The sequence below is a fragment of the Salmo salar genome, chromosome ssa18 (genome assembly GCF_905237065.1).
Source record: "Salmo salar chromosome ssa18, Ssal_v3.1, whole genome shotgun sequence".
Lineage (NCBI taxonomy): Eukaryota > Metazoa > Chordata > Actinopteri > Salmoniformes > Salmonidae > Salmo > Salmo salar.
In genome coordinates, this window is record NC_059459.1 from 59,750,468 (window position 1) to 59,762,654 (window position 12,187).

The 12,187-nt window shown below is 45.0% G+C and overlaps 1 protein-coding gene across 4 annotated transcripts; it reads left to right on the forward strand.

Moving 5' to 3' along the window:
• Positions 1–309: 309 nt before the first annotated feature.
• On the forward strand, positions 310–11,693 carry cssa18h4orf54 (chromosome ssa18 C4orf54 homolog). Of its 4 annotated transcripts, XM_014155792.2 has the most exons (3): positions 494–3,592; positions 3,894–5,751; positions 8,854–11,693. In XM_014155792.2, the coding sequence occupies exons 1-2, from the start codon at positions 3,564–3,566 to the stop codon at positions 5,725–5,727; spliced, it is 1,863 nt and encodes a 620-aa protein (XP_014011267.1). In that variant the 5' UTR covers positions 494–3,563; the 3' UTR covers positions 5,728–5,751; positions 8,854–11,693. The 4 variants fall into 4 exon arrangements, with proteins under 4 accessions (XP_014011266.2, XP_014011265.2, XP_014011267.1 ...); XM_014155791.2 differs by lacking the exon at positions 3,894–5,751 and having other exon boundaries at positions 310–3,592; XM_014155790.2 differs by lacking the exon at positions 8,854–11,693 and having other exon boundaries at positions 318–3,592; positions 3,894–4,391.
• The last annotated feature ends 494 nt before the right edge of the window (positions 11,694–12,187 follow it).

Sequence of the window (12,187 nt, forward strand, 5' to 3'; positions counted from 1 at the left end):
GTGCATATTCACCATTGCCTGTGCGTATCAGCAAAACATGACTGTCCTATTGGCATATGCCTACAAGCAACGCTTACAACGTGACTATCATATTCCCACCCAGTGACACGCATCTCACTTTTAGTCTTAAAATAATTATCATGTGGCTTAAAATGCTGTGCATAAAAGTGTGATAATACACTTAGGCGTTTACAAGCATTTACATTAAGTTCTAAATCACTCCCAATCATTCCCACTGGGCACACACTGGTTGAATCAACGTTGTTTCCACGTAATTTCAATTGAAATCGAACCAACGTGGAATAGACGTTGAATTGACGTCTGTGCCCAGTGAGTTGTTTGCACTTGGGTGGTATGTCTGTGAGACAGCCTTGTCTCCGGTGTGAAACAAAACACGCTGCACATAACAGAAGTTAAAAATAGCCGTTTTAACATTTCGTCACCATTTCTATATTTGTGTATTGTTAAGACTAGCTGCAACGGGTCCGTCCCATCACACAATGCCTATTCTGTTCATCTCCCAAGTTCAGGCTTGGAGTTGGAGCAACTAAACATATCCATTATACAGTAGGCCTATAGCTTAATGCGTTCATTTTGTTCACGCCTGTGGAAGCGCGCACCGGTTCAGAAATAGCTAATCATTTTAGATGCTTTATGCTTCCAGTATGGAATGTCTGTAGTGCCGGCGTGTCCAATGGCATCCGAAGTGACAGTCCGGAGTGCCACTGTTGGCCAGAGGCGCAGCGCACAGCAATACCTCCACTAGGATCCTGTGGTTGATTCTCTGGACATCAGGGAGTGAAGTAGGGAATCCTGGGGACCTCTAACTCTATTGTTTCTTTTCTATCCCATGCCAAATGTAAAATAGACAGCATAAAAGGCGTGCATAATGCAATGGAAACAATGGACGCGTCCGACAAAAATCGAACTTACCCAAAGTCCACCGTCGTGTTAAAAAAGCGCATGCCAGATAGCAAGGATACCACTGGGACGCAAGACGAGTCGAAGTACGTTGAATTGAATTATTTACTTGACATAGATACAGACGACACGAACACTGTCACCGGTGAGGGGAGCCAAATGGCGATTGACGAGGGCATAGGTGGCTCGAGAGCAGAAAAGAAAACTTCTGGAGACGGAGACCTGATGAGTAAGGTGACTGATCATATCAACGGCGACAAATTAAAGGGGGATATTAACACAAAGGAGTGTGCCAAGGGCTATCTATCAGGGTTTCTTGGAACTGTCTGCTTCTCTGAGGTTCCTAACCTGAATGAAAACATGATGGACTCTCCCGAATCCCCTAGATACGTTGGTAATAGGGAGGTCACTGCGGAGTGGACACCGGAAAAGGACGCATTTGAGGATGTAGAAAATATGCCAGTTGACAATGAAGATTTACAATACACTGACATGTTAAGCGGGCAAAGTGAATCGGATGATGATGTGAGCTTGGTGCTGACCGGTGATTGTGAAGATTGCGTGCCTTGCAGTACGGAGGAGGATGAGCCTCATTACATAACCACGCACGAGATCCAGCTCTCCGAGCTTTCAGATCACGATGTCGATAATGATATCGGACAGGGGTGGGATGATAACCAGATCTACTCTTTTGTAGATTATGCTGCTTTTGACGGCGATGGAACGATGGCAGGAAGAGAGAAGAGGGTGAAAAGCAATCAGGGTCAGGCTAATAGCGGAGCGGCAGTCAGCACTAAGCTGGAAAGTGATCTCGGGGACAGGGACAAGTGCGCCATCTCAGATGAAAGTCTGTCAAAGAACCAAAATAATGTTATAGGACAGATCCACCTGTCAATCAAAACGACTTCTCGAGCTATAAATGAGCCTAGCAACGTCCAAGAAAATGAAAATATTATTTATCATGCCAAGCACGCCGGAGACATGAGTCGCTATGTTTTTAGAGGAGCTGGTGATGCAAATACGGAGAATGTCTGTGATAGTGCAAAGTGTTTCATAGCCGCCCCCGGACGCTTGCACTTTGGCAAGAAATTAAAAGGGAAAGATGTTAACGACTATTCCAGCGGTGCGTCCAGCGCCGTCAGTGAACTTGACGATGCGGATAAGGAAGTGCGCAACTTGACTGCCAGAGCGTTCAAGAGTTTAGCATACCCATATTTTGATGCCATCAATTTCAGTACCTCCAGCGAGTCCTCCGCCTCCGAGCTGGGGTTGAACAGGTGGTCAACTTTTGTTGACCTTAAATATGGCAACATGAACATGTCTCAGGGACGCGAACCAAATACAGGGTCTAATAAAAGTTCTACGTCATCCTCTGAAATTGCTAAGAATAAAGACAATAAAGGATATAAGGGTTTGGCACTGGCTAATACTAAACCGCCCCCGAACAAGCTCTTTGCTTTGAATGGTGCTCTTTCTGGTCCCTATAACGCATCTTCTGCAGCAAAGAAACTTGAGCTTATGGGAAAATTTGGGACGGGGCACGGTGGAGTTATCACGCTGACAGAAACATTAAATATTCGTTGTAATGTCAAATCAGGGCTGCCTGGGAGCGAAAGGCGCTCGAAATTTGCACAAAACGCAACAGGATCACGTTCCACAGATGAAGTTACCAGCACCTTGCCAAGCGGCCAGGGGAATGAGGCCAGCAAGCAACCCTGTAATGCAGGGGAAACCATGGAAGGCACACACAAGAAAGCAATATTCGCCTCGAGCCTTCTTAAAAATGTAATTTCTAAGAAAATGCAGTTTGAGCAGGAGCGCAAAATGGAGAGGGGGGAGATACGCGAGTCTTATCACGCTCCATCTCACTGCCTTCTCCAACAAGAGCCTGAAATTGCGCACATGGAGAGAGAGAGGGCTACACCGAAAGAGTCCAAGGATTTCCGAAGGCAAAGCCCGAAATACTCAGAGGCGAGTTCTGACTTAACTATTGTTTGTGTCGATGAACTAGGGGACTTAGTGGACACAAGTTCGTGCGATGCCAAGGACGAATGTCGGAGACAAGACACTTTAACTCTTGCACCAGAAACGAATTTAGCGTCGACAAATGAAGTAGGATTCGATACTAAAAAAGGAGCATTCGAAGCGGCCAACAACACACTGCTACGCAGCCAAAATAGCGCATTCAGATCCTGGAGGGACGGTGAGCTAGAGTTTCAAAAGGAACATATAAACGATAAAACTCCGGAGGGGAAACCGTCTTCGTCCAACGACAACCAGGGGGAAACGGACTTGTACACCGATTCAGGCAACAGTGAGCTAACTAAAATGTTACATTTGTTTGTGCCAAGTATCCAACAACTGTCCAATGAGAGAGAAGTTTCAAAACAGCTGCCGACTATGAATTATTCGACCCGCGCGGCCGCGGATCAAGGAGAGGGAGGAGGTATGAAATTACGCGCCAACAACACCCAATACGTCGCTGGTCCGAGGAGTGTGGTAACATCCAAATCACCGGAAATTAAAATTAGTTTACGGAGTGTAAAAGAAAACAAAAGCGACCCGTTCAACGTTGCAAAGATGGTGCCTTCCAATATAGGCTGCAACTCAGTCAACCTGATAAAGGCAGGCGACGAGTCCAGATGTCAAGCGCTCGCCGCAGCGTTGAAGGGTGAGTCCTCCGAAAAAGTACCACACTTCACGGTCAGAGACATACGAGACCACAGGGGCAAGCTGCAAACACCTATACACCAAGTTAGAGACGTGCGTAAATTGGTTAAAAGTTCTTATCACTTTGTGTCGTTGGATAATAACGCCACCGCCGGCGACCTTAACTCAGATCAAAAGCTTTTTAAACAGGGGTCTTATCGAAACCCTGCGTCGCTTTCCCCCATAGTAATAAAGTGTCAGTCTGTGAATACCAATGGGAATGGGAAGCAATCTGGAAATCTAATTGAGTATTCTAAACCTAGGCTCATCGAGGATTCATTTGACGTTGACAGGTCATCACCCCAGCAAGAGGGCACCAAAAGCGGCATCCACCAACCGACATGGAGAGAGCCATTAGGCAATACAAAACAACTGAAAGGTGATTTGTCTGAAGGTCCCATTGGACTTGTAATTGAAACCAGAACAGCTTCTAGAAGACAGGATAAAACACCTGACATCGGTGACAAGACAAAACCTGAGTGTAAAATGTCCAACCTGGGTGCCTTCGAGAAATTACAGGCTGCAGTCAAAACCATGGAGCAGTTGTATGTTTTTGATAGAAATGAGTGGAAGAGGAAATCAGAGCCACATTCCATATTATCAGACAGTCATGTGCTCTCTCTCATATCCAGCGAGGAGCATGGGCCAGAGGAGGAGGGAGTGAATGTGGCCAATGCCATGGCCGTGCCAACATTTAACATGGACAAGCTCATCCGGAGAGACTCATACCCTAACTCTGACAAATCCCTGCCTGCTACGACCGCCCTGCCCGTCTGCGAAACGACACCAGCCAAACGAGAGGCGAAAGAGCCCCCAAAGACTTTTCACATTCCCATCAGCCGGGATGTGCCCAAATCCCTGGCTCAGCTAGGTGGAACACCAATGGGCACCAATAATGTGTTTAATGTCAGCTCCATGGGTTCAGGAACCCCCCCCACAAATAACAATAACAAGGCATCATCACAGCCACATGCTGTATCACAATCACCTTACTGCAAAGGCTTCAGCCCAGTGTCTCCTAAACTTCCGGTGTCAGTGAAGATCTCCCAGCAGCTCAGAAAGGCAGAGGAGAGACAGAGGGAGAGACAGAGGGAGACAGCCAACAGTATGAAGGCAGACATGCCCTTCCAGTTCAGCAGAGCCTCAGCTGAGCACGAAAACTACCTCACCATGCCCGTCAAGTCTCATGCCACCAGCGCCAAGCAAGCCGCTGCGTCCGCTGGCGGTGGATGCGAGAAGACAGCAATATACACCTTCCCTGCCACGGGCACCAAGACCCAGATGGCCAGCCCACCCGGTTATTGCGGCGCCAGGAGGCAGGAAGAGACCCGACAGTCCCCACAGAAACGCTCCACCATCGTCATGGAGACTAGAGCCCAGGACACGCCAACTGCCACCATCTACCACATGCCCATGGCTCAGAGCATGGCGTCTGCCCAACCACAGATGTACTGCTTCTCCCCAACCATGTCCCCACAAGCCATCCCCCAGGTTGACCACTACCAGCGCACCCAGAGAAAGATGCTCTTTGACCCCAGCACAGGGAACTACTACCTGGTGGACACCCCCGTCCAGCAGGCCACCCGCCGCCTCTTCGACCCCGAGACGGGCCAGTATGTGGACGTGCCCATGTCCCAGCAGCCCATGTCTCCCATGTCCATGTCCATGCCCCAAATGCCCATGCCTATGCCCATCTCGCCTTTAGCCCTGAGCCCCGGCTCCTATGGCCCCACCTACATGATCTACCCAGGCTTCATGCCCGCCATGCCCAGCACGCCTACCCTGATCCCCACAAGAATGCAGTCGCAGCTCTCCATGCCATCGGAGCAGGAAGACTCCGGAGACAAAGGCGGTTCCTCCCTGCCAGACTACATGGACATGGAGAGTCCTTACTACATGGCCACAGGGTCTGGGAAGTCTCCCTTGGCTGGAGGCTCCAGTATGGGCCACGTCCAGCAGCAGGGCAGGCCGGGGGTCCAGGGCTTCTCCAACGGGAAGCAGCCAGTGATCAGCATCACCTCCCAGCAGGGGCCACGCATCATCGCCCCGCCCTCTTTCGATGGGACCACCATGAGCTTTGTGGTGGAGCACAGGTAAACGGCAGGACCTGTCATATGATACGTAAGTGATTTCTTTTGAGTACTCTATCATATAGTATGGCTGCATTAAGACAGACAGCCCTTCTTATATTTCTTTCTTCTCACTAATCAAAGTAATTTACATCCTAATTATGACAGTATAATTGATCTTAATCACTTGCACACCAATGTATCTTTCCCTCCACTATAATGGAGTAAAACATCTATGGATATTGTTCCAGGTGATTTTTGGTGTCAAGTCTTAGGCTATTTTAAGGGAGGATTGATGGGTGACATTTCAGTCCCAAAAACATAATAATGCTGTTTCAAATGAATAAGTCGGGATCATAGAATAGAAGAACATCTTAACTACAAAAATACTCCTCTTCTTAACTACAAAAATATGTGTCTAGGCCGAGACGTCTTGTACAAACCAGTTCCAGTGTAAACATGTCCTTACAGTGCAAGAGGTACAGTATTTTCCCAGGTGGGAGCCCTTAGAACCAGTTAATTAACATATCACTACTGCAGCTAATAGCGTGTGTAGACAGAGACAGAAGGTGTTGCAGGTGACCTGAAGCCCCGTGTTTATGAGCCTGTTGGCATTCTGCAACAGTTATTTATTCCAGTAAAGGGAATGAATAGGTGGTAACTCACTCCTGAGTAACGCAACTCTAGCATGCACAAACTTTTGACCTTTAACCTCTCTCCAGACCTGGTATCAAAACAGCTCTGTTTAAAACAAGTGACATTAACCCCCTGCTATTTTTAAGCATGCTGTTTGGGATGAAGGATACAGTTCTATTCGGCTAAGGCGAGCTCATTTCATCTGCAGACATGCCTCTCTTGCAGTGTTTCTCAACTCCAGTCCTAGGTTGCACGTTTGTATGCTAGCCCTGCGCAAGCACGCCTGATTCAACTGCTGAACTCAACACCAGGCCCTTTATATGTTGAATCAGGTGTGCTTGAACTTGGCTGGAACATGTGCAACCTTGGGAGTGGGGTGTTCAAGGGACAGAGTTAAGAAACACTGTTTACCCACATCTCAAAGTATACTAGCTGCTTCCAGTAACAGAATTATGTGCCATATTAAAGGTATCGAGGATGATATCAGGGATAGGAGACCTGGGCTGGCCCAGAGTGGCATTGGTTGGTGTTTGCTGGGGAAGGGGAAGAGGCCTGGCCAGGCCAGCATAGCTAAGGGGCCGGGGGAGGGAGGGAAAGGTCAGTGCAATGCAAGGCACTTGTTGTGCTGATACAGGGGTAGGCCAGCTGCTGCTGGAAATCAAGGCTCTTGGCTGTGGCAACGCAGGGCTGCAACGGCGTCAACCTTTTTATAGGACACAGTCACGCAGAAGGGAAAAAGTGAGAAGTGGACCAGCATCTCCGGCACTCAGCCATTACATAAACAAATCATGGGCACATACAGTATCAGTAGGGACGCAAGCACAGCAGACATTGGGACTTCCCCTACCCAACTAAAAAGTTTTATACCAAGTACACTACATGGCCAAAGGTATGTGGACACCCCTTCATATTAGGGGATTTGGCTATTTCAGCCACACCCATTGCTGACAGGTGTATAAAATCGAGCACACAGCCATGCAATCTCAATAGACAAACATTGGCAGTAGAATGGCCCGTACTGAAAAGCTCAGTGATTTTTAACGTGGCACCGTCATTGGATGCCACCGTTCCAACAAGTCAGTTCGTCAAATTTCTGCCTTGCTAGAGCTGCCCCAGTCAACTGTAAGTGCTGTTTGTGAAGTGATGTGGAAACGTCTAGGCGCAACAACGGCTCAGCCGCGAAGTGGTAGGCCACCCATGCTCACAGAATGGGACCGCCGAATGCTGATGCAGGTAAAAATCATCTGTCCTTGGTTGCAACACTCACTACCGAGTTCCAAACGGCCTCTGAAAGCAACGTCAGCACAAGAACTGTTCGTCGGGAGCTTCATGAAATGGGTTTCCATGGCCGAGCAGCCTAAGATCACCATGCGCAATGCCAAGTGTCGCCACACGTGGTGTAAAGCTCACCGCCATTGGACTCTGGAGAGGTGGAAACTTGTTCTCTGGTGTGATGAATCATGCTTCATCATCTGGCAGTCCGACTTGACAAATCTGGGTTTGGTGGAGTTTGGTGGAGGAGGAATAATGGTCTGGGGCTGTTTATCATGGTTAAGGCTCCTTAGTTCCAGTGAAGGGAAATCTTAACGCTACACCATACAATGACATTCTAGGCGATTCTGGGCTTCCAACTTTGTGGCAACAGTTTTGGGAAGGCCCTTTCCTGTTTCAGCATGAAATGCCCCCGTGCACAAGGTGAGGTCCATACAGAAATTGTCGAGATCGGTGTGGAACAACTTGACTAGCCTGCACAGAGCCCTGACCTCAACACCACTGAAAACCTTTGCGATGAATTGGAATGCTGACTGCGAGCCAGGTCTAATCGCCCAACATCAGTGCCCGACCTCACTAATTCTCTTGTAACTGAGTGGAAGCAAGTCCCCACAGCAATGTTCCAACATGTAGTGGAAAGCCTTCCCAGCAGAGTGGAGGCTGTTATAGCAGCAAAGGGAGGACCATCTCCATATTACTGCCCATGATTTTGGAATTAGATGTTCGACGAGCAGCTGTCCACATACACCTTGGTTATGGTTATACAACAAGGACTATTAACGTTAATTGCATAAAAATGTTGTGTTGTAATTCCTGCAGTTGTTTTTGGGGGTGGGAATACTTTATTTGAAGATTTGAAGGATATTTATTTCCATACCTGCCACATTCATTTGTAGCAGTAAATAATCATGATTCTTTAGGTACACTCTTCAAAAAAGGGTTCCAAAATGGTTCTTCGTCTGTCCCCATAGGATAACTCTTTTTAGTTCCAGGTAAAACCCTTTTTGGTTTCCGGTAGAACCCACTGTGGAAAGGGTTTTACATGGAACCCAAAAGGATTCTACCTGGAACCAAAAAGGGTTCTTCAAAGGGTTCTCCTACGGGCACAGCTGAAGTACCCTTTTAGGTTCTAGATAGCACCTTTTTTTCTTCAACTAAAGTGTTAACGTTTTATGTAGGAACCATGACAAGTTTCCAGTTTCCTAATCCTAATCTCCCATTATCTTGTGTTCTGTTTCCCACACAGGAGTGACTTTTGACGTGTCCTGATGTGTTCTGGGCCCTCCAGTGCCACTAATCCTACCGTCTGGACTCTATGGTTCATGGTCATCAATGCCGGTCGTCATGGTCATCACGGTGTTTGGTCATCTCAACCAACACAATCAACCGATTGTTATTGCCTCACCTTTCTGAAGTAGGCTACCCCTCAATCCCCCTTTCTTTTCTTAACAACTCTGTGTTCAATTTGGGAGTTTGGCAGAAATGTTTAATTGTAAAAAAAAATATCCACTAGTTAATGTCGTTTTTTACCTTGTGCTGTATATTTTATGTACATGTTTGATTTTGTGTCATTTTGATTTCATATTGCAATACTCATGCAATGCAATATAACCTCATGCAATTGTTCTCGCAGGCATTGTCATGATAATCAATTTAATCAGGACATTGAATTAATAATAGTAATCATGTATTTTCACATAAGAAAAGCATGATTGTCAAACCCACCCTCCATTGGTTATTAATAAGATTAGGCTCCAAATCCATTCATGTGGGACCCCCAGCATTGCCCCTTTGTTATAGCCCAGCATTAACACACCTCTGCCAACAAATCAAGGGTTGAGGAGTTAAATCAGGTGTGCAAGTGCTGGGCTAAAAATAAGTGCTCACTGAGAGGTTCCTAGGAATGGATTGGGAAACGTGTGGTAGACATTTTCTTTGTCGCATTCTCCACACTAGAGGTCTATGTTCTAAAATGCACAACTTCCGGAAGGGTGCAGGTTGTCCTATTTATTTATTTAGCAAGTACATGAGGCATGACAGCACACTTGGACAGCACACTTGAACTAAATTCTCAGGAGAATGGAAGAGGGCTTATATCTCTCTTTGTATCTTTATTGACCTTGATTTGAACCTGTACTTGGCTTCCTCCCTTCTCTCTGTTACGGTGCCACCTGCTGTTTGCTTTCTCCCTGTTGGTGAGTTCAGTTCAGTACACTATAATCTTGTATTGTTTTAATTGTTTAAAAAAACGATATGTTGCCAACAATATTAGCACTAAAAACAATTATGGTGGACATTCTATTTCCTTTCTGAACCTTGTTATTATTTTACTATTGAAAATGAATGAGCGCTTGTCTTGAATACAAATTATGCAGTATGTGGTTTGGTTTGATATACTTCTACTGAAATTGGTATGTTGTTGCCTGTTTATCTTGGGTATTGTTATTACTGCAATGTCATTAAGTGTTGACAATTTTGCCCTGTCACATTTAAGTGCTCTTAATGCAGGTAGCAAGCACTGTGAGTAAGAGGTGGGTGTTTAGACATTTTCATAAGATTTCATAAAAACACAGCTGAAGATTTGCAGTGTGGAAAGTATTGTTGATGTTTTTATAGTAACAGGGATAGAGTAATCTCACATTTATGAGTTTTTTGACAAGCTGATGGGGCTTTCGCTATATTTAAAAAATATGTTTTCTTTCCAGACCCCCTATACAATATGTGCAAACGTATTTGTTTTATATTGATGTGTACAGCAAACCACATGCTTTCGGAACTGCTGGCCAGTCCGTCCATCTCCCTTCATGAGTATGTTTTGGGATTGCTGTTTGATATTTTTAAAGGTCCAAAAATAAACAAAAATAGCTGCTTAGCAAAGAGCAATTTCTCAATAAATAATTTTGCTAGGACTGTCTGGGAGTGGTCTGAGTGGGGAGGGGAAAATTGAAAACTAGCTGGCAGAGAGGTTTGGAACTCTCTTTTTGAATTGTCTATTATTAACAGATTTACAGCCTGGTGATGTCACCAGGCAGGCCAAAACTCCATCCCACCAAAACAGGCTGACATTTCAGGCGGTCTTTTCAAACGTCTCTTACACTAAAAGAGCACGATCATAATTTTCACAGTATTATTCCAACCTAGTGTGGAAATATAGAAAATCACAGGCAAATCACATTGACTGCACTGGGCCTTTAAAGTAACTGTCTAGTGAAAATCAAATTTAATAACTATGTTTCGTTGTTGACTTATCCAATACTCGTATTTGTGGCCAAAGCTGCAATTGGAGAAAAAACACTTTAAACTTGTATCTCAAACAGACCGATTAAAAAAGACTTGCTATTTCCTCGGAGGATGAGCTGGCCAATCTGCGGTCTACTCGCATTAATATTTTTAATGGCCGGTATATGACCACACCATTCTGTTGTTGGGGTACGCACAGACCATTGCAACACAGAAAAACATACTTAATTACAATTTTTTTTTAAGGAAAACTATTTCACTCATATTTCATCAAAATCTGGAAACACTGGACAGTTACTTTAATGCAGTATAATACATTTACACAATTTACTTCCATAATTTTACCTGTTTTCGTAAATCACACAGGTCTTCATGAAAAATTTTATTTGCAGAAGTGGATTGTTTCAGGGTTGGAATTTTTGTAATCCACTACATTTGATGAATATTGCTGCAGAAAAAAGGTTTAACCTTTGAGGCGTCATTGTGAAAGGTGTATACTAAATATTGGACAGAAGGACTAAAGAATGTTGTGAGGGTATGAGTAAGTCTAAAAATAATGGTTGAAAGGAGGAAGAGAAAGTGAGTGAAAAAAATCATGTGTCTTTTAGATATTGAGGTCTCTCCTTACAGCCGACAATATGGATGGACCTAACAGAAAAGAAAACATAGATTTTTTTGTGAAACAGCAAAGGAATTGGCTACAGGAAGTGTAGAAAACTAGCAGTTGAAGGAAACAAACACAGACTTCTGTATGGTGTAAAATATATTGCTACTGCGAATGAATGTGTTTTTGCAAGCAAATGTACATTGAGACTTGTTTAATAAATTTGAAATACTTTTCCAGAACGTGGTCTCCTTTTCTTATTTATTTGATACCAGTGGTGGAAAAAGTACCCAATTCTCATATTTGATGTCACGCTGATATAAAGGATTTGGAGACAGGCGCAGGGATACATCATCTGGGTTTTTAATACACCCAAAACAAACATGTATACAAAACACTGGGATGTACCCAAACAAAAGAGCGTGGGTAAACCTCGTAGAACGACACGGGACGAGGCCCGTAATACACAACCCATAAAACACGCAGCACAGTCTGAGACAACGCATAGGTACTCACACGACCAACGGACATGGGAACAATTATGGAGAGCCGAATGGGGGAAACAAAGGGCACATAAATACATCTACTAATCAAGGAAATGGGCACCAGGTGTACGTAATGACACAGTGGTCGGCGGGATCCGTGACGCTTGATTAAAAGTTAAGATACCTTAATAGAAAATGACACAAGTGAAAGTCACCCCAAGTATTTGGTTTTAAATATGCTTAAGTATCAA